Source organism: Ictidomys tridecemlineatus, chromosome 3 (genome assembly GCF_052094955.1).
Source record: "Ictidomys tridecemlineatus isolate mIctTri1 chromosome 3, mIctTri1.hap1, whole genome shotgun sequence".
NCBI classification, from domain to species: domain Eukaryota; kingdom Metazoa; phylum Chordata; class Mammalia; order Rodentia; family Sciuridae; genus Ictidomys; species Ictidomys tridecemlineatus.
In genome coordinates this window covers 106,810,705-106,832,607 of record NC_135479.1, presented here as the reverse complement: position 1 = coordinate 106,832,607, position 21,903 = coordinate 106,810,705, and the positions used below count along the sequence as shown (strand labels likewise).

Genomic DNA, 21,903 nt, shown 5'->3' with positions numbered 1-21,903 from the left:
CCTCAGCACCACATACAAACACAGATGTTGTGTCCACTGAAAACTAAAAATAAATATTAAAAAAAAAAAAAATTTTCTCTCTCTCTAAAAGGGAAGGAAGAAAGGAAGGGAGGGAGGGAGGGAGGGAATGAATGAATGAATGTTGACTAATAAATGTAGAAGAAATAATAGAAAGGTCACCACTGTATACTAAATAATTAATTTGGGCAAGAATGCTAAAGACTAAACACACACACATACACACACACAGAGATAATAATAAGAACTTGATATGTGCATATTGTGACAGTACCATTCAACAGAACACTTGCTGGTTACAAGGGGGAAAAACATCCTACTATAATGAAGGGATCTGCTATCACCATTTTAGCCAAGAAAATAGACATGACTTGTCTCAATATAATACCAAAAAAGTATACAGCATCACCTTTCAAAGAGTCTGGCAAAAATATTTAACCTAAACTCAGCCAATTCTTTTCTTTCTTTAATTTTTTTTTTTTTTTTTTAGTTGTAGATGGACATAATGCCTTTATTTTGTTATTTTATTTATCTATGTGGTGCTGAGGATCGAACCCAGCACCCCATGCGTGCAAGGCAAGCACACTGCCACTGAGCCACAACCCCAGCCCCTCAGCCAATTCTTTATATCCAGTTTTCAGGTTAGAGGAAATACAAGAGATTAAGAGCAAGTTAAATGACATCATGAGAAAAAAGAAAGATAGACTGAGAAGGACAGAGTACTCTACAAAATAAATGTTGTATTGTCTAAACAAGTTAGTATTATGACCACAAGAAACAACAACAAAAAATGAGGGTTGGGGGAAAGAAGACTATTTTATTATAATATTCACATAATTTAATATGTGGTCCCAAATTGGATACTAATTTAAGTAAACCATAAAAGATACTTTGGGGAATATAATGAAATCTGAACATAGACTAAACAATTATAGGTATGATCATGATACACTGATTGTGTAAGTAAATATTCCTATATTTTCAAGATAGAAACTATTTAACTATTGGTATTCAGTAATGATTTCTAAAAAGTAAAAAAGGTTAGTCATTTGATCCTCCTCTACAAAAATAAAGAAAATGCTTTCTTATAAAAATGGAATAAATATTTTAAAACCTTTTTTCAAGAGAAAAATTATAAAAATGTACTTTAACCTAATGTGGTGCTACTTTTATTTGGACTCCACATTTTGGAATTATTATAAGTTAAAAAAGATAAAAGAAAGAAGGACTGAAACCAAAGTAAGGTGGAAAAAAAAAGGAGGACGGGTAGGATATAGCTTACCTTTTTTGATATCATTCCAGCACCTGCATTACGTTTTACATCTCGAACAATGCTGCATTCCATCACAATAAACTCCTCCAGCTGTTTGGGATGGCATAAACTATTGAAAGGATGACTCCAGAAAGTGCTCCCATCAATATCTGCAACTAAAAATAAACACAGAAAACTACAAGACAAAAGAACTGATGTATTTCAAAGAGTCATTAAATTTGTTAACTAGGGAGGAGATAGTATATACTAACTGGGAAGTATCAGGTAAACAGGAATGACAATACCAACTCAGTCTCAAACTCGCTAAGAACTAACAGGTTTAAAACACAGCTTAAGTAGTTTTTACAATCAGAATGCTAAAGGGCTAAGTGGCTTTTAAATAAAATCATATTCAATGAGTTGTATACTTGTTTCATGTGCTGGCATTTTATTTTAGAAACACATCAACGTTTTAGTTGCTTAGTTTATGGGAACTAAGGCCTAGTTCTTCTGACAGATAAACAGTGTCTACTCTAGTACTACAGATCTTTAACTGATGAACTGTAATTGATAAGGATATGAATGACTTTTAGTAAATATCAAAATATACTCAAGTTTTATTACAGGGAACTTATGAAAAAAAATTAAGTACGAGATATAGTCAAATACTGAGACACCTACCAATGAGGTCTTTTTAAAAAATACATGTTTTTTTTTTTTTACAAAGAGAAAGTAAATAAATGATCTATTATAATGTTAGTAAATTATTAAAATTCCACATGCAAACTAAATATTCCAACAGGTCACAAAAGGTCACATGTTCCAAAATTTAAAATACTTGTCAACTACTGAAATACAGCAATATATTTATTATTTATTATTATTATTATTTATTATTAGTAATAGTAATAGTCACAAAAACTAAATGAGGCAAATAAGTCAATTTTAGTAAAAATTCATGACATGCAATAGGAAATCTATTAAAACTCTTAGAATCGTTTCCTTAAATAAAAAATACAAGGGTAACTAGTAAAATAGTTTATAATTCCATAGTGTTTCATAAATATTAAACAGTACAAATTTTAACTGGCTCTTCAACATAAAATTATTGAGAACAAAATTAATAATATAAATTATTATTGCCCACCATGCAGGACAAAACTGTCAAGGCAAATTTAGTTTCTATACTTACCTTGTAGGGTGTTTGGATCTATAAGATGGATGGCACTAGTTACTCGAATACATACACAGATCTGGTTCATATTTCCCAGACTTTGTGCCAGTTTTGGAGACAGACAGACAACATTATCCTAGGCAACAGAATAACATTTTAAATGATATAAGTCCTAAATAAGTCACCAAAAACACATTAATGTAAACTCAATCCAACTGTACTTGCCCAACCAAAATGTTAGTTTTCACTCTTGTACCCACAAGGGATCTAAATAAAAGAATCAAACCTTAAATTAAAAATAAATTATGTCTTAAGACAGGCATGTTTGCCTTAATTAAAATGCTTAAAAAAAAAAAAAGTCTTTTAGAACCTAACCTCCAAACTGTTAAGATTACTTCAATTTTATTGCAGTTTGCTTACCACTCTAAATGTTAATATAGTGTACTTCCCAAGTAAAGTGTAACATCAGGAACAGAACAATTTTCTAAATCGAATTGTGAATTCTTTTAATATCCATAAAAATTTCTAAGGAACAATGTTTGTCTTAAATGGTTACATGTACCAATATGTTAATCAAAGATTTAATTGTTCTATCTTCCGAACCAGATGTATACTGGGATATAGTATAGTAACTAGTAATATAATTATGTTTTTAAACAACATTAACATTTAACAAGGGCACATGCCTATTATCCCAGTGGCTTGGGAGGCTGAGATAGGAAGATCTGGAGGATTATGAGTTCAAACCCAGCTTCAGGAACTTAGTGAGGCATTAAGCAACTCAGTGAGACCCTGTCTCTAAATAATACACAAAAAAGGGCTAGGATGTAGCCCGGTGGTTGAGAGTGAGTGTCCCTGAGTCCAATCCCTGGTACCAAAACAGTGAGTGTGTGTATGTATATAAAGAATTTATTCACATCCATAGATCCACTGAAGGAACACTATGCGCATACAAGTTCCTCTCAAACCTTGGTTTTCCAAAAAAGAAATGAAATGATACAGTTAGCCCTCCATATCACATGTTCCACATCTGAAGATTCAATCCAATGCAGAATCAAAAATATTTTTTAAAAAAACTGCACTTGTAATGAACGTGTATGTACTTTTTTCTTATCATCATTTCCTAAACAATACAGTACGACAAATGTTTACACAGTGTTTACGTTGTATTAGGTATAAGTATTCTAGAAGTGGTTTTAAGTATAAAGGAGGATATGAATAGATTATATTCAAATACTATACCATTTTATATAAGGAACTTAAAGATCCTCAGGGACCTACAGGGGCCCAAATGTTTTTTTCAGAACCAATTCCCTATAGATACAAAATACAGCAGTACTTCACACTGCACATTCCCCTAGATACTGGTATGAGTCACTCAAAGCAGTTAATACCCAGGTGTAAATATGTTTTCCTTACTAAATTCCTATTTCCCTGGCTTTGAGTTCAGTTTTAAACCAGGGGTTAGTAAAAAATGGCACTCAGGATAAATTTGGCCCATACTTGTTTTTTGGAAAGCCTTGCTAGGACATAGCCCTGACTATTCACTTTCGTGTTATTCATGGATACTGATATGCAACAATAGCAGAACTGACTAGTTACAAGAGATTATATGTCCTAAAATGGAAAATATTTACTAAATGGTCTTTATAGAAAGTCTGCCAATGCTGTATTAGGATATCATTTCACTCCCGGTAAAAGTTTTAAAGTCACAGACCTGGGTATAAATCCTGGTTTTATCATTTTGTAGTTATAAAATTTTGGGAAAGTCATCTAAGCTCACCACACTTGTTTCCTCATTTTCAAATATGACAGGGCTTACTTCATTTATTATGAGACATGAATAAAATGAAAAATACCACAGTATCTAAATAATAACTTTATGTAGAACGGTAACAAAAAAATCACAGCAGTTAACTATTACACATGATTTAATACTGATATGTAAGTTCGTACATGGTAGAAACCTCTAGCTACATTATCCTTAGTATATAGCCTAAGATAATCAATAACTGTTGAATTTTAATTCACTGATATTCTTGAAGGTTTTATTTTCTTATAACTAAATGAAATAACAATCTACAATCCAAATGTTTTATTCAGATTATCTTTTCAATAAAAATAATTCTGTGACCTCATTTCCACAATATTATTTAATCTTACCAATTGTTTGCACACATCCCACAAAATGGCTCACTTGTTGGTTTAAAAATGTCATTTATTTTAATTCAAAGTTTCATAGAGCTGTCCATATATTCTCTAGGGTCACAAATTTTAAGGAATAGGAACTTACAAAATCACAACCAGATCTTTCATCTTAATACACCAAAATGAAAGACATGTCAATTCATAATTAAAAGCATGATTACCCTTATCTTTTTTAACAAGGCTGAATGTGTCGTAAGTTATTTAAGAAAAGTCTAAATTTTTGACCACCTCTGAAAGAAACCAGGAACTATGAATCACATATCAACCAATTAATTACTTGTACTCTTAAAGATATCAATTAAATGAAAAAATGTACCTTGCATATTGGAACAATTTCCACAGAAAAAGTGCTTTTGTAATTATATGTGTTACTATGAATATCCTGAGAGATCAGTCTTTGTGATGCTTTGTATCTATTAAGAAAAAAGGTTAATAGGCAAAGGTCTTTACTTACATAGACTCAGTAGTATCAAATTTCATTGAATCAATTATCACTGTCTAAGTTCTTAAACAGCTTCCTGATGCCTGCTATGGTAAAGCCTAATTTCATCTACTTGTATTTCAAAACCTATGACTATATACGGATGACTTCCAACCTTCTCTACTTATAACCAACTTTCAATCTTCTCTACTTAAAACCTCCACAATATGTCAATGGCTCAGATCATCTACTCTATATAGGATCTGTTAAAATCCATTCTAATGCCCATCACCATGGTGTCTTTGTTCATCGTAAACTCACCTTTTGATATAAATTCCAACTATGAAAATTTTCCCCATCTTTGGAGAGTAATTACTACCTCCTCTATGAATCGTGTATTAAAAGTCCTCTTAACCCATCTTTCCTTTCTCTTATCATTTAAATACAGTTGATCAATGGTTCAGCACTACAGAGTTAGGTCTAACTCTCCAAAGAAAATTCTTACATACACATTAGCAAATGTATCTCTTGAAGAATAGATTTAACCTATACCCATCTCCAAGTCCTTGAACTTAGTCACATTTAGGTTCACAACATACCTACAGGGAACTGTACACTGAAGAAATTCTACCATCTTCTGAGCATGCTGTTTTGAGGAATAATAGAAATCCAGACCATCTTAAAACAAAAAAACAAAAAAGTTTTATGAAAATATTTCTGCAAAACAGATTTTCCCTGTTAATGTGATTATATCACAAATCCATAATACACAAAATCAAATTATTAGAAAATATTTAAAATATTAGGAATGTCACTTAAGATTTACTTGGCAAAAGGAGAGACAAATAAAAACAAGATGGATAATTTTAATTCTAAAGGGAAAAAAGGCTGGTTGTGGGGGTAGGGACAAAGAGTAGCTCAGTGTGATAGTGCATGCAATTAATCCCAGACACTTGGGAGGCTAAGGCAGGAGGACAGCAAGTCTGAAGCCAGCCTGAGCAACTTAATGAGACCCTATCCAAAAATTTAAAAATTAGAAAAAGCTGAGTATAGTGGTGCACACTGGGAAATCCCAGTGATTTGCGGGGCAGAGGCAGGAGGGTTACAAGTTTGAGGACAGCCTCAGCAATTTACCAAAGTCCTAAAGCAACTTAGCAAGACCCTGTCTCAAAATATAAAATAAAAATGGCTGGGAATGTAGCTCAGTGGTAAAGCACTTCTGAGTTCAACCCCAGTAACCGAAAAGAAAAGAAAAAATATTGGGGATATAACTCAGTGGTACCATGCTTTCCTAACTTTTGTTAAGACCTTGTTTTCAATCCCTAGAACAAAAAAAAAGAGAGAGAGAGAACTATTTTATATAACAAATTTAACAAATATTTATATAACAAAATCTACCAAGAAGATAACCAGAATCCTGAGACTTGAGATGCAAAAAAGAAAGTATGTTTTTTTAAAAAAGCTTCAATAAATCCCAGACAGCTAAAATCACATTAATCTGTTAATAATGCAATAACATTAAAAACTATCAGCAAAGGGAAAGCTAAAAGCAAATCCAATAAAAAATATTAAGAGACATTCTTGTAAATAATAAAATAGGAAAATAAAATTATCCATAATTGCTAAAACAAGATTGAAGAAAATGAACAAATTCATAGGACTCACACTAAGTAATCAAGACAGTGTGGTACTGGCATAAGGACAGATATATAAATCAATGGAGCAAATAATATTCCAGAAACAAACCAGAGATCTGTTTAGTTAATAGATTTCTGACAATGGAAAGGATAGTCTTTTAATTGGGACAAAGACATCTACATGAAAAGACGAATTTACACACTTATTTCACATCCTGCACAAAAATGAACTCAAAAGAGGAAAGGCCTAAACATAAGAGCTAAAATTAATGAAAGAAAACATAGGAGAAAATTTCTGTGAACTTAATTAGACAAACAGTTCTTAAGCACAACACCAAAAGTATAACAGAAAAAAAACGTGATAAACTGGACTTCATCAAGATTCAAAACTTCCACAATTCAAAGGACACCATTAAGAACATGAGCCAGGTGCAGCACACAACTAATCCCAGCAACTCAGGAGGCAAGAGGATCACAAGTTCAAAACTAGCTTCAATAACTTAGCAAAGCCCTAGGCAGCTTAGTGAGCCCATGTCTCAAAATAAAAAGGGCTGGGGATATGGCTCAGTGTAAGTGCCTCTGGGTTCAAAAAAAATAGTACCTGGTACCAAAAAAAAAGGTATTAATTTGGAAGACAATCTATTAGTGTATATAAAATTTAACATTTGCATATTGTCCAATAATTCTAATTCTTTAAGTCAATCCCAAAGAAACCCACTACATATGTACAAAGATAAACATATAAGGATATTATAGTCTTCTTGTAGCAGCAAATAACGGACTAACTTGTAAGTCCATTAATGAAGAAATAATTAAAATACACACTGATTAATGAATACCACATAGTAATGAAACAGAACTATAGGCAAAGTTGTGAGAAGTTTCCAAATATCTTAAACAGGGCAGCAAGTCATAGAACATTACTGAAAGATCTCACTTGAGGGAAAACCATTGCTATCACAATTTATAAACAGAGCATATCTTATGTTAAGGAGTAATGCTATATATAGGGATGACAGGTAGATAAAGACGAAGTAGAGATCCTTTATATATACTTCCATGCTGGAATTTTTATAAATAACACTATAAATAAAGAAACAAGCCAAAGATTATTTAAATCAAACCAAGAATAAACAGAAAAAAAATTCTCTAGATTATAAAAGAAGGGTTATTAAACCTAAGGCACTTTTTGTTTTGAAAGTAATAACAGGGGGTGGAGGGGACATGGGAGGAATGGAGGAACTTTAGAAAGGGAAAAGAGGAGGGAGGAGAAGGGAAGAGCAAGGGGATAGAAATGATGGTAGAATGAGTTAGACATCATTACCCTCAGTACATGTATGAAGACAGGAATGGTGTGAAAATACTTCTCACACAACCAGTGACTTGAAAAACTGTGCTCTATGTGTAATATGAAATGAACTGCATGCTGTCATGATGTATAACAAATTAGAATAAAAAATAACGAAAAAATTGATCAGACATAAATATAACCTAAAACTATGAAATTTGGGGGGAAATATGGGAATCAATCTTCATGACATTAGTTGAACAAAATTTTTCTTAGATTTATAACTTCAAAATATCAAGTAACAAAATAATAAACTGGACTATATCAAAACTAAAAACTTCTGTGCTTTAAAGTTTACTCTAAAGAATGTGAAAAGATAACCCACAAGAAGTATTTACAAATTATATACCTGTTAAGGAACTTTCACCTATATGTAGAGTATATTAAAGAACTTAGAATTCAATAAGAAGATAAATAACACAATTTAAAAATGAATAAAATAGCCAGGCACAGTGGAACATGCCTGTAGTTCCAGCAGCTTGGGAGGCTGAAAAAGGAGGATTGTGAGTTCAAAGCCAGGCTCAGCAAAAGGTATTAAGCAAGTAAGCAACTCAGTGAGACCCTGTCTCTAAATAAAAATACAAAATAGGGCTGGGGATGTGGCTCAGTGGCCAAGTATCCAAGTTCAATCCCCAGTACCCTCCCCCCAAAAACGAAAGTAATTAGAAAATGTATTCAATTCTTTTGCCACTAAAAATTCTGTGTGAGGATATGTCTACCATGACAATAAACTGTAACGGGGTTTTGCATCCTTCATCAGACTATTTGAGTCTCTCTATCCCCCAGAGAATTACCAGAAAAAAGTTACATAGAAAAAGGTATTATTTTTGTCTGATGACTAGCCAATAAGGTACCTTATCCACAATAAATATTCACTAAGCCACATTTCACAAATTTAGACTATGAGTCTGGCTTATTAAATTTACATTTTAATAATATAATTTTCTATCACTGCACTCTACTCTACACTATGTATATTACTGGTTTACTCTTCTAGTGGCCAAGTTGAGCAGCCTACTGAGGGCAGAAATAAATATTAATTCATCTTTATGTCCTAAGAAACCTGAATGGCATCTATCACAATTCAAATGCTTAATAAATGTCTTGAACTGGGACAGAAGGAGAACATCAAGGAAGAACAATCATGCTTCTAGATATGTGATATCCAACACAGTAGCCACTAGCCACGTATTAATTAAATATAAACTTATATTAAAATGTAAATTTAATAAGCCAGACTCAGAAAATTAAGAGTTGAATGTTTTCTCTTATATGTGGAAGCTGAAGCAAAATAAGGGAAAGAAGGCGGAGGGGAGGGAATCCAATATAAGGATTTAGGGAAAATCAGTAGGAGAAAAAGGGGGTGGGGGAGAGAAGGAGAGACAGAAGGAGAAAGGAAATGGAAATGAATTTAACAAAACCATGTTATATACATATATAAATGTACTCAAGGGAATTTCATCTTTATGTATATGTAGAAAAGTAGCAATCAAAAATAAATAAATAAGGGTTTGAGATGTGGGTCAGTGGGAAAGCACCCCCGAGTTGAATCCCCAGTACCAAAAATAAATAAATAAACAAACAAACAAACAAACAAATGAAAGGAAGATCAGTAAAGGAGGGAGAAAAGGGAAAGGGAGAAGAGGAGGAAATAAGGGGAATGGGGATTGAAATCATATTTCCTGTATGTACAATTTTGTCAAAATGAACCCAAATACTACATACAATTAAAATGCTCTGATTAAAAAAAATGTGGAATAAAATTGATTTTCTACACCCCCCAAAAAAACATAAATTAAATGTAATTTTAAATTAAAATAGAAGAAAAAAAACTCAGCTCCTCAGTTGCACCAGCCATCTTTCAAATACTCATTTAGCTAGTAACTTCTATATTGGAGAGTACAGATAGAAAACTAAGATTGTTTTCTTCCTAACAAAGGTTTTTTGGATAGTACTAATCAGATGTTATCAGTAAAGATAAGTAGGGTAATATAAATTAGAGTTCTTTTAAATTTTAACTCACCATGAATCTCTTTGATACGAAGTGTATTCTGATGCATTCCATATTTCAGAATCAACTGTTCCAGATAGTAGAATGTTTTTTTGTGTGAAGTCTACATATAAAAGCATTATTTAATCAATAAACTGAACGCCAAAACAAGCCACTTATAAATATAGTACATATATACCATCTATAGGTATAGCACATTGATTTTTCAAATAAAAACAACCTTTAAAGATTACCTAAAAGGGAAAAAGAATAATCTATTTCTAAAGATGAATGCTCCAGGGATCTAGAATTCCTGGTGCTTAAAGAACTTGGAAAGAAGGGAAAAGAGGTTTTTTTTACTAGCTGTTCATGATTGACAAAGATTAAATACAATGTAGAATTTACTCATCTGTTTCTCATTACCTTTTGCCTGACTTGAATCACGGCCTTCCAGAAATCCTTGGCTTCTACTCTGTGGCAATCTCCACACATTTGGGACTGAACAACATAATCCACCACAAACACTTGCTGAAGTATAGCACCATTCATCACCTGGGGAAAAAAACAGTTACATTCCCTCATTCTTATAGTACTGTTTCATGATAAATACCTTTTTTACAAAATGTTTTAATAATTAATTTAAAATCTTTTTTTATGGATGTTTTGGAGATATCCATATGTCAAGTTTAAAGACAAAAAGTTACTTCAAGATAGATATGCAGGTTTAATTCCTAAGATTTATTAGATCAACATTTTAAATCTACCTTTAGTTGAAATGACTGTAAGGAAATTCTCTAAAGAATGTGTATACATGTGTGTACACATACGTGTGTACGTAAGTGTGTACTTTCTTTGAATGGAAACAGAGAATTCACACTTAGAAGAAAAAATAAGACAAAGAAAACTCATAAAAGGAAATTATTCTTTAATTAATAGTTTCCCAGAATAACAAATCAAAACTCACCTGAGATTTTTAGCTATACAGACAGGGTTGAGGGTATAGCTCAGTGACAGCATGCACAAAACCCAGGGTTCAATCCCAGCACCAAAGAAAACAAAAATAAATAAGAGGAAAGAAAGATATATATAGATTCCAGGTCCTCACATCCAGAGATTGTGATTTAGTTACTGTGAGTCATTATGATGATCAGCCAAGTTTGAGAATCATTACCTTAGCCCATGTTTTTACTTTAGTTCTTCTGACAAATTATTTAAACCACTAATAATCAGCAACAGCTGCTCTTATTAGTGACCAATCATTTGTACAGATGATCAAAGTAAAACAAAGGACTAAAACTAAAAGTACACTTTTCCTTTTATGCTGTTTACGATATAAAATAACTTGCTACACCCTCATTATCATTTCCTACACTTTAACTATATTTAAAAAATGTATAATTTACCTCTTTTTGAATAGTCAGTTTAACTTTAAGTCTTTTAGAATGGGGCTCGGTCCAAACAAAACCTGCATCTACAAGGCGTACCTTCAACAAAACATATACAAAAAGAAACATAAGTTCCTACGTGAAGGAAAAAAAATAATAATTCATTAATAAACAGACTTCATAAAAAGTTTTAAAGAATTTGTGATTAGCATCACTATAAAAAAAGTTTCATCATCCGGGTATGGTAACAATAGCAGTAAATAAAAGGACAAACTAATGGCTATATTAGTGCAATTGATACAATCCAAGAAAGAAAGTTATCTGCATAGGAAAAATCATTTTCTCTTAAGTGTACTGATCTAATGGAAATTACATTTTTTAAAAGAAAGCAAAGAATTGGTGGCCACATTACTTAGGAGAAAATCCATGAACAAAAGTTTCCACTTCAATTATTCCCTCATAAAGTCTGTAGCTTTAAAAAAAAAAAAAAAAAACAGACATTCATTAAAAGAAGTTTCAAGCATTAAATACTGAATCCACCACTATAACTCACTTCTCAATCTAACTCACTGCCAAATCTGTAGTACTTTCAGGGGCCAAAAACAATTCACTATATTTGAGTAACTGAATATAACTAGAGGTGGGGTTTGGGAATAAGGTGAGTGGGAGAACAAGAATGTAGGATGTTGCAATAATTTGAGCAAGAGTTGTAGATAACTTTAACTGAGAAGAAATGGAAATAAGAAGAAAATGCAAGAGCTACTTAGGGGATAAAATCCACAGAATTTAGTAAGTGCATTTGGCAAAGAGGAAGAGAACAAGCTTTAGAATGATTATCTAGTATCCAACTTGGGCAACGAGCTAGCACAACTTTTCTGACACAAATAACAGATTTAATTGGAAGAAATGTTGCACTTAGCTTCAGACATTTAAATTCATGGCATATCTGAGATATCCAAGTGGATTTGTTATGATATATATTGATCTATGGAAAAATCTGTGCTGTATTTAACAGATCTGGAAAGCATGAGAAAGCAGACTTAATTTTATCAAGTATTGTCTGATGAGAACAAATCTAGCACGTGTAGATGCAGCACTACAGAGTAAAACCTTCCTTATATAACTGGCTCCTCTAAAGCAAAACCTAGTAGTCAACAAGCTGCCAGGTATTAAGTATTATTAAGTATTAAGTATTATTATTAAGTATTAAGTATTATTAAGTAATAAGCAGATTCCTATTCCTACAGTCTCCCTCTATGAAATGGAGATAGGGTCCTTGTTATCCACCTCAGCATTCCACAACCCAGCATCACCACACTAACTGTCCTTAAATAACCACAACTCATCAATCTTACTGGGCCTTTTCATCCTTCTGTACCACAGTCCCTGACATCTCAGTCATTCCTCATTTCCCATACTCTGATTTTCATATGGTTCCACATACATCCTATTCTGTCCTCATCTAACATTTCCTCTCAGATCCTGTAACCCTTTCACTGTACTCTGTAGAACCCAATACTTGCTAATAACAAAACCTCCTAAGTCCTCAACCATTTTCCTGGACATTCCTTTCAACTTCTAGATCCCCTAATTATATTGCTCCCTATAGCTAGTGAAAATATTGACTGATCTTTTTTTCCATTTTCTTCCTATCATTAGACCAGAAGCAAGACAGATGTATTCTTTGCTCTTCGTTGCTAATGCCAGACCATTCTTCCTGCATTCTCCTTCAATACAGACTAAATTGAAAGTCATCAGACTCTACCACTTAACACTCTTTTAGGTATAGTTATCTGTTAATCGTTATACTGCTTGCTCTCATTTCTCGAGGATTTGAGAAATTTCTCCTGGATCACTGTTAGTCTTTCCAACAATATTAATATTTAGCAATTTCTATATCCATACACCCTAACTCCTCCATTCTTTAAGTTCTATTCCCCCAGGATCTTTTTTTCCTTCCTATCTCTAGTATTATTTCCCTTTATCACCAATAACTACAACTTTTCTAAGATCTTAATTCCAAACAGCCTATTCACTGACTACCACTTCTCTCTAGCTCATTACCTCTATTCCTAGGCACCAAAAATCTTCCAATCCAACACCAGAAAATCCATTCATCCTATCACTCTTTCACTACCTCTCATAGTCTTCATCTACTCATTTCCATCCTATTTCCAAACCAATCATCAAAATTACTCCCATGCATACATTCTCAATTCCCTTGGTCCCTATTTAACTTCACTATAGTGATAGGCTAAATCATAATTTAGTTTATGAAAAATGCTTTGCCTGCTCTATGCATCATCAACAGTAACTGTCAATAATGCCCAGCACCCATACAACATAGTTCTAATACATTCCCTCTTCTACTTTCCTACGACTATTTTAAATCTTCTCCTCTCTTCAAACATCTAATAGCTCTTCCCTCATAGCTATGGCCCATGCTTCTGTTTTCTTAGAAGAAAATTTCCAGAAGTTCCCACTTACCAACATCTTTCCTGTTACCACAGATGAACTGCCTATGTTACTAACAACATCAACATCTAGAATGTCCCATTAGATGTTCTAGGCTCTCAAAACTGTACCCATAAGAGAGTAAGTACTGGATAATGAAAGAACAAACAAATGTATTCTTCCACTGTTATACTTTCTCTTTCTACTCTTAAAGGGCACCTCCAGCCAATTATTGTTTCCTTGCAGCTCAACAAAAATCTCCCTTTGTATATTATCATTTCCAGAGCTTACAATTATACTGTTTCACATCTTAAATCTTTTATTTTCCCTAATTCCTTCCTCTTCCTCAATCCCCCTCTCCAATCACTGCTCCATTTGAGTCCTTCTGCAACAAATCTCAAAAGAACTATCTATATCTATTGCCTCTAATTCCTTCTCCCTTTCTTTCACTTCCACTTAAAACACATCTTTAACATCACCACTAAACAGAAATTGTTTCCAGAGTTAACTAATAATCTCCACATTCTATAAAACTCACCACTGCAAAACACATAGCCAACAACTCCCTTTTCTTAAAACACTCCCCCTTGCCTTCTAGAATATCACACTCATGTAATTTTCCTGCCTCTCTAGCAGTTCCTTTGAGTCCCCTCTGCTGGTTACTCCTTATCTTCCTAAAATTTTATCATTAAAGGACTCCAGAATTCAGTACTCCAGTTTTTTCCCTTCTCAATCTAAACTTCCTAGATAATCTTATCCAATTTATGGCTCTAAATAGTACCTATACCTCAAATTCTTTATCTCTAGTGTAGACTACTATCCTGCTTATTTATCTAGCTGCCCACTCAGTATTGCTACTTAAATGTCTAATGGACATCAAAGTATCAGTTACAGATAAGCTCCTATCTCCCCCACTCTGACCTATTTCCCTTAAAGCCTTTCTTACCTCACTAATGGCAACTCCCTCCTGAAGGCTGCTCAAATTGAAAACAGTGGAAGTTATCTTTAACTCTTCTACCTCTTACACACCCATCCAGCTACATCAGTAGATGCACTGCTCAGCTTCAAATTAGACCCAGAATCTGTCCACTTCCCACCATCTCCATTTCTGATCCCAAACCATCATTTCTCAGTATTATTACAATCACTTCCTAAGGCCAATGCTTCTACCTTTACTGCACAGCCCACTTTTATTCTAAACCAACAGCTAGAGAACTAACAAACTGAACCATATCACTATTCTACCCTTTAAATCTATTACATTTGATGTAAAAGCCAATCCTCACAAAGGCCTATAAGGCCAGATATACCCTGACATTCCCTAATTTATTTGACTTCATCTCAACTACTTTTCCTCTCACCACTCCACTCTAACCACACAGATGTGATCTCACCTCTGGTCTCTATATTTCTTGTTCTGCTTTATCCATAATGCTTTTCCATCAGATTTCTACACAGCTCCCTTTCTTACCATCTTTAATGTTTATTCAAAGGCCACCTTCTCAGCGAGGTCTCCCCAGACACCCTATTTTAAACTGCAACTCTTCCATTAATAATTATTTCCTTCCTAGTTTTTTTTTTGCACAAAACTCATACTTTTTAATATGCTATATAACATACTTATTTTAATCATTGCTTATTCTACATATCACTCCCTCCCTCAAACCAAAACAGAAGCTAAAACAGGGATTCTCTCTCTTAATCACTACCATGTCCCCAATACCAAAAGCAGTTTGGCACATACCTGTTACTTATTAAATATCCACTGAAGGAATTAACAAATTATTAAGACTCATGAGATACTTGGCAAAAGATGAAGTATAAACTGAAAAACTAAGAAACACAAAAAATAGAAAAATCAGGGAACAGATGTTAAGTTTTAAAAATATCATACCACAGGGCTGGGGTTGTAGCTCAGTGGTAAAGTGCTTGCCTCATATGTGTGAGGCCCTGGGTTCGATCCTCAGCACCACATAAAAACAAATAAATAAACATTAAGATATTGTGTCCATCTAAAAATATCCTACCACAGGTTGAGTATTCCATAGTTTGAAAATCTAAAATCCAAAGTGCTTCAAAATCCAAAACATTCATAGCATTGGCATAATGCCACAAATGGAAAATTCCACACCATAAAACACAAGATTACTTAAAATATTATATCAAATTACCTCCAGGGTATGTGGACAAGGTGTATATGAAACATAAATGAATTTTGTGTTTAGACTTAGGTCTCTTTCCTAAGATAACACAGTAAACTCACGCAAATATTAAAAAAAATCTTAAACTCAGAAATCTGAAACAATTCTTGTTCCAAACATTTTAGATATGGAATACTCAACCTGTTCAAACTCCCTAGAAAAATTCAAAGACAAAATGCATCAAGAACATGAAAGATTCCAGAACTTAAAAATAATACTTCTGGGGGAAAAATAACAGAAAGAAATAATGGAAGATAAAGTAAAGGAAACTGTCAAGAACATAGGGGGAAAAGTAAATATGAAGGAAAAAACAAAGTTTTAAGCCAAGAAGGCCAACATTTGACAACAAAAATTATAGGGTGGCAAGGAAATAAAGGGATGAAGAACTAGCACATGAAATTATATCAGCGCTTAAAGGAATCAGAAAAGCCTTCAAACTGAAAGATTTCATTTCAATTAAAAACATACATGGTAGAAGTGAGTCTAAAATTTTAACAAAGAAAATTGAAAGTGTATGTCAAGAAATAGTTAGGACTCTAGAAACAAATTGTATTTTTTTGGAGACATTTATGCATTGACTTGAAAATAGGCAATTTTCTTTCCAGACCAACAAATGAAATAAAGAGTAACCAAACAGCACAGTCCTAATACTGCAATCTACTTAATTATGGATATATAGTGACAGTCTTATAAAGATTTTCAGAAAAATTAATATTACACAGAAGAGGTTTTAAATAAATAATTGATTCTTTCAAAACAAAAAGATAATTTCATTTTCCATTTAAAAAAAAGTGTGTGTGTGTCTGTGTGTGTGTTTCTGTGAGTATATAAGAATAAAAAACTTTTAAATGAAAGCATTTATAGTGGGGTAATACTGGTAACAATAGTGGCATTTAGCAGTTACTTTTGAAAAACCCACTGTACCTAGATTTTCTGAATTTTAATCAAGTGGTATCTATAAACACTGATTTTAGTTGTTTGACCTACCTTACTCAGAGGAGCTTTGATTTTTTTCAAACACAAAGCAAGAAGTTCCCTGGATTCTAAAGCACACTGTACCCAAGTTCCCGGTGGCTGAAAATATCTAAGAAGATAAAACACTGAAATTCAATATCTCAAGGAAAAATGAAAATTTTCATCTGAATATTCAGATGTAATAATAGTCATTAATCAGGATTAATAACACCCAAGGTTTCTCTGAAGCATTCACCCAAACAGCTCTAGTATTAAAAAAGCAAAATTCTGACTGAGAAAGCCAATCTGAAATAGCCTATTAATATGGTCTTATTACTTCAAGAGTTGAAAATTTAGATTTTCACTTTCCAAGGTTCTATTAAAAACATTATACAGATTCCCCTTTGCTTATAAGCACACTTTTGGAGGTAAAAAGGGTTTCCCAAATCACCTAATAAAATTCCTTCATTCTGGTGAGAAAACAGAGATGATGAGTTACAAAGAGTTTTAAGAAACTAGTTTGTAAGAAATCCAAGACAAATTAGGCCTCCTTATCTTTGTCCACTACTTTTAAAACTCCACCATGCTTTTAAGAATAGCAAATATTTGTAATAAATTATCACACTTGCCAGGTTTGCACACTGTTAAATCCCTAAAATATATCTATAAAGCTATGTATACTGACTACTTTTCTGAGAAGAATTTTTGAATTTTCTCAGAAGTCCTTGAACCTCCTCTTCATATACGCAAAAGAAGTAGAGCACAAGACTCTTTTCCAAACCCTTTGAGAAATCACTGGCCAGTTTTGTGTTCCTCGATGGCCTGCTGCATTTAAGCCAATAAGGGAAATAAAGAGGGAATGAAACATTAGCTTTCAGAAGCCTTCTGCCTTCAAATTCAGTTTTTATTTTAAACCATTTCAGATGATTTACTGAGCTTTTCCAATAATTATAGTCAATTTAATTAAAACACATTGCTACATTAGTTAAAACATGAAGTGCTTTTTTTAATCATACATAGCTCTTAAAGAAACAACCTCAAGGACATAAAGGTAACATATCTTTAAAAATCTGTTCTCACCCTTATAGACACCAACTCTTATTTATCAACTATATGCATCAAATCTACTAAATTCTTGAACAGAAAAAGAACAGATTCAAATACCTTTACACCTTACCAGATTAGTAGAGCAAACTAAAAATTACACCATAAAACACAAATTCTAAAGTAAAAATTAAACCTAAATTGTGTATGCTTTATTCTGTGTATTTTGGTATAATCTCAGCATATCTCAATGGGTCTCTATATAAATTCCAACTTTAAGTAAAGTAAAATAGTAATGCACTGTACCTTTGACATTGTTTGCAGAAAGAAATTGAGACCTGTTTCGGGATACCTTGACTGATGTCTACTTTACTTCGCAAACAGGCCACACAAATATTGGCAGGATTTGGACTAATCGGGACACCACACTCACAGCACAAGCTTGAAAAAATAAATGATAAATTTTTCAAATTTATTTTTAAACATACTAGTTATAAAAAAGTTACCAAACAAAAGATTTGAAGTTAGGCCATATTAATGCCCTTTTATGAAAACATTACATAGAAACAGCAATCTTCAAAGATATGGTTGATAGTACAACCAGAGAAATGTAAAGTTATGCTGCAATTGTATACTATGAATCAAAATGCATTCTGCTATACATAATTAAAATAAATAAATAAATAAGAAAAGATACATAAGATAAATAGCCTAGTGCCACTGAAACAAAGGAGTAAAAAAAAATCAAGGATGGCTATAATTCTTAAAATACAGCAGATGTCCTAAGGTTCTAGAGAGTGAACACTGTCCAACAAAACTTCATATAAAGATAGAAATATTCTATTTCTGTTCAGTTCAATGATAGCCATAAGCCACACATGGCAAGTGAGTCACCTGCAGTGACTAGTAGAGTCACCAGGAATTAAATTCTTTTGATTTAAATTCACATTTAAATAGCCAGGAAAGATATGAATAAACTTTTTCTACTAAAAATAAATGTTACTATGCCTCATTAAAGTGAATAGAGACACATTGATAGAAAATACAAAATTTGCACTAATCTCAATTTCAAATACTTAAATATTAAAAATGCAAAAAAAAGTTCTCTTTACCATACCTAACCAAGACCACCCATAATTTACCATTTACATATATCCTTCCAAACATTTTCTATAGACAAACATGCACATTAATTTTTACCAATAAAAACACAATAAATTGCACAATTGCAAATGTAATAGTAGGACCTACAAAGGACCTCATAGCTTTTGGGGAGGGATCACACACACACACACACACACACACACACACACACACTAAAAATAAAGAATGCGTATCTTAAAAGTTTTGAGGGACAATGGATATGCCAATAGGCAGTGCCATTAGACAGCAATATACTCCAAAAGCAATTCACAAAACACACACACCTACCCAGAGGAAAACTTGTTTTTAAAATAGGATATGAAGTTTATCAATGTAGTGATCCATTATAAGTGATGGGATTTTCATGATTCTAAAGTAAATTGGGAGCAGAAAGTTTTAGAATCATTGATACAGATCAATATTCTCCAAAAGAAAATTTGATACTCTTCCAATGCTGGCTACTGACCATCTGAAATGTAGCTAGTATGACACAGCAATTGAGCATTCAACTTTATTCAAATTAAATTTAAATAGACACACATGGTTAGTGGCTACATATTGGACAATGTCATCTACAGGATGCATAGGGAATATTTTAACCTTTTTTTTTTTTATCTGTGTGGTGCAGCGGATTAAATTCAAGGCTTTGTGCATGCTAGGCAAGCACTTTTCCAACTGAGCTATATACCCAGCCCTTATTTTAACCTTAAGCATGTATTTACTGGAACAAATATTAGAACTAAACATGAATTCGATTTTCTGCAGAAATAAGACTTTCATTTTTCCCATTTATGATTTTAAAAAACTCTCTCACCACTACCACCAAAAGTTTTCCTCTGTTATGACAGTACGTTTCATGAACTCACTGTAAGATCTTAAAATTGAAAAGGGATAAAGTGCCACAACTCACATGTGTCCGGGGCTGCGGTCGGTGGATTCTGTCATATACTCCATTGTTCTGTACACCTTAATTTAAAAAATAAATGGAGGATGTAAATCATTCGCCTACCCCCTCTTTATTTTTTCCTTCTGCCTCTCTGAATAGGCAACGGAGCTTCGCACAAAGCAGGACAGAAAGAAAACCAACTCTTCTTGGCAACTTCAGAAGCAACTTTCTAGACTTAAGACCTACGCATCTCTGGAGACTGCCATCTGTTAAGACATGCTCCGCAACCGAGCTGCCGCGGACCTCAGGCCTAGCCCGGGAGGCGCCAATCTGGGCGGACCCATGCCGAGGTCTGCACGGTCAGCGGACACCAGGGCTCTGCCCAACTCCACAGGACCGCAGCACTCACAGAGCGCCCCCACCTCGGACCCGCTCTACCAAAGTCCCCAGGAGTCATCACGGCGCCTGTGATCACTCACCTGGACCCCAACTCCAATCCTGGAAAGGAACCCCGCCGGCGGCGAACACTCTGCACGCACGCGGCCTGAGCCGGCCGGAACCCAGCGCCTGGCCCCGCTCCCTCCTCAGGCACCCTGCTGGCGCCTGCACCCCGCGTCTCAGCCCCTGGAACCTAGTTAACGTCTCCCGGACCAGCCTAAATTTATGGAAAAATCAGCAACAAAACCAACGCTTACCGCACTGTCAGTTGCCACCACAGTCGGACCGGCTAGGGCGAAAATCTCGCGAGAAAGGCTCGAAATCCCGCGAGCTGAGGGACACGTGCTAAAGGAGCAATGGGGAGGAGAATGGGCACAAGTGGGCGGGGGAGGAGGAGAAAGAGCACAGGTGGGCGGGGAGAGGGGCGGGGTTGCTTGGAAAGGTCTCTCTTTTTTTTTTCTTAGTCTATAGTACTTGCTTTTGAGTTATCTTTCTTCCTGAATTTCCATGGTCAGAGTTCATTCCAAGTCAGCTTTGCCCGTGTATCAATCTCTTTTCCAATATCTCTACTGAGAGTTTGCTTCTTGATTTATATGAATGTTATTTGTAAGCAGTGCAACATTACACAGGGAAGTTAAAACACCATTAGGGCAGTGCCTTTGTTTTATTCACTATCATATGCCTAATACCTACCACATCCTAACCGTTCAAATGATTATTTGTTGAATGGTTGAAAGAACGGAATGTAAGGCATAATTATCTGTGAACTCTATTTTTAGACTAATTATTAGAATGTGCTTCCTGATAGTGTATACATATTTCCTTATGACTTTATCCCTTGATCTTTAATCAAATAGGCCATGTCTAGTTGCTCTTTCTCATGACAGTACTTCAAACATTTAAAGAGCACAACCATTTTTTTTCCTAAGTTTTCTCACCCCAGATTTCAAGAAATAAGCAAGGTCCCTTTATAGACAGTGAGCAATGAGAGCTACATACCATTTCTTGTCTAGGGTATTTAAGTTTATTTCCCACCTGCTATCCCTACTTGAAGACTCTGACCCACCCTTCTAAAAGGCAATTCTAATTTTGCCACACTCCCCTGCTTTTTTAACCCTTCAGAGGTCTCTGATCACCTTCAGGATTACTTCCAGTTTCTTTGCACAGAAGAAGACCCTTCACAATCTGATCTCTAAATATCATGCCACATACCCAAGTACACAGCCTCCTGGCAGGTCCTTGTGGGAAATAGTCTACCTTTGCTTATGCATGGAACACACTGCCTTAAAACTTAAAACAGTACTAGTTCCTGTGACTGTTTCAAGAGATTACCATAAATTTAGCTGGCTT

General features: G+C 34.1%; 1 protein-coding gene across 5 annotated transcripts in view; it reads right to left on the bottom strand.

The window, feature by feature from the left end:
• Positions 1 to 20,912, bottom strand: part of Nmd3 (NMD3 ribosome export adaptor) — a 28,151-nt gene extending 7,239 nt beyond the window's left edge. The window contains exons 1-11 of one of the 5 annotated variants that reach the window (XM_005338296.5): positions 20,811 to 20,912; positions 20,140 to 20,195; positions 18,393 to 18,527; positions 17,076 to 17,172; positions 11,452 to 11,532; positions 10,472 to 10,600; positions 10,082 to 10,172; positions 5,673 to 5,751; positions 4,969 to 5,065; positions 2,463 to 2,580; positions 1,301 to 1,446 (exon numbers count right to left, since the gene is read on the bottom strand). In XM_005338296.5, the coding sequence (XP_005338353.1) occupies positions 1,301 to 1,446; positions 2,463 to 2,580; positions 4,969 to 5,065; positions 5,673 to 5,751; positions 10,082 to 10,172; positions 10,472 to 10,600; positions 11,452 to 11,532; positions 17,076 to 17,172; positions 18,393 to 18,527; positions 20,140 to 20,183 (1,017 nt within the window). In that variant the 5' untranslated portion in view covers positions 20,184 to 20,195; positions 20,811 to 20,912. Of the gene's footprint in view, positions 1 to 1,300; positions 1,447 to 2,462; positions 2,581 to 4,968; positions 5,066 to 5,672; positions 5,752 to 10,081; positions 10,173 to 10,471; positions 10,601 to 11,012; positions 11,026 to 11,451; positions 11,533 to 15,781; positions 16,188 to 17,075; positions 17,173 to 18,392; positions 18,528 to 20,139; positions 20,196 to 20,594; positions 20,772 to 20,810 lie in introns of those variants that run through there. The other 4 variants (XM_040270026.2, XM_078043595.1, XM_078043597.1 and 1 more) reach the window with 4 other exon arrangements.
• Between the last annotated feature and the right edge of the window lie 991 nt (positions 20,913 to 21,903).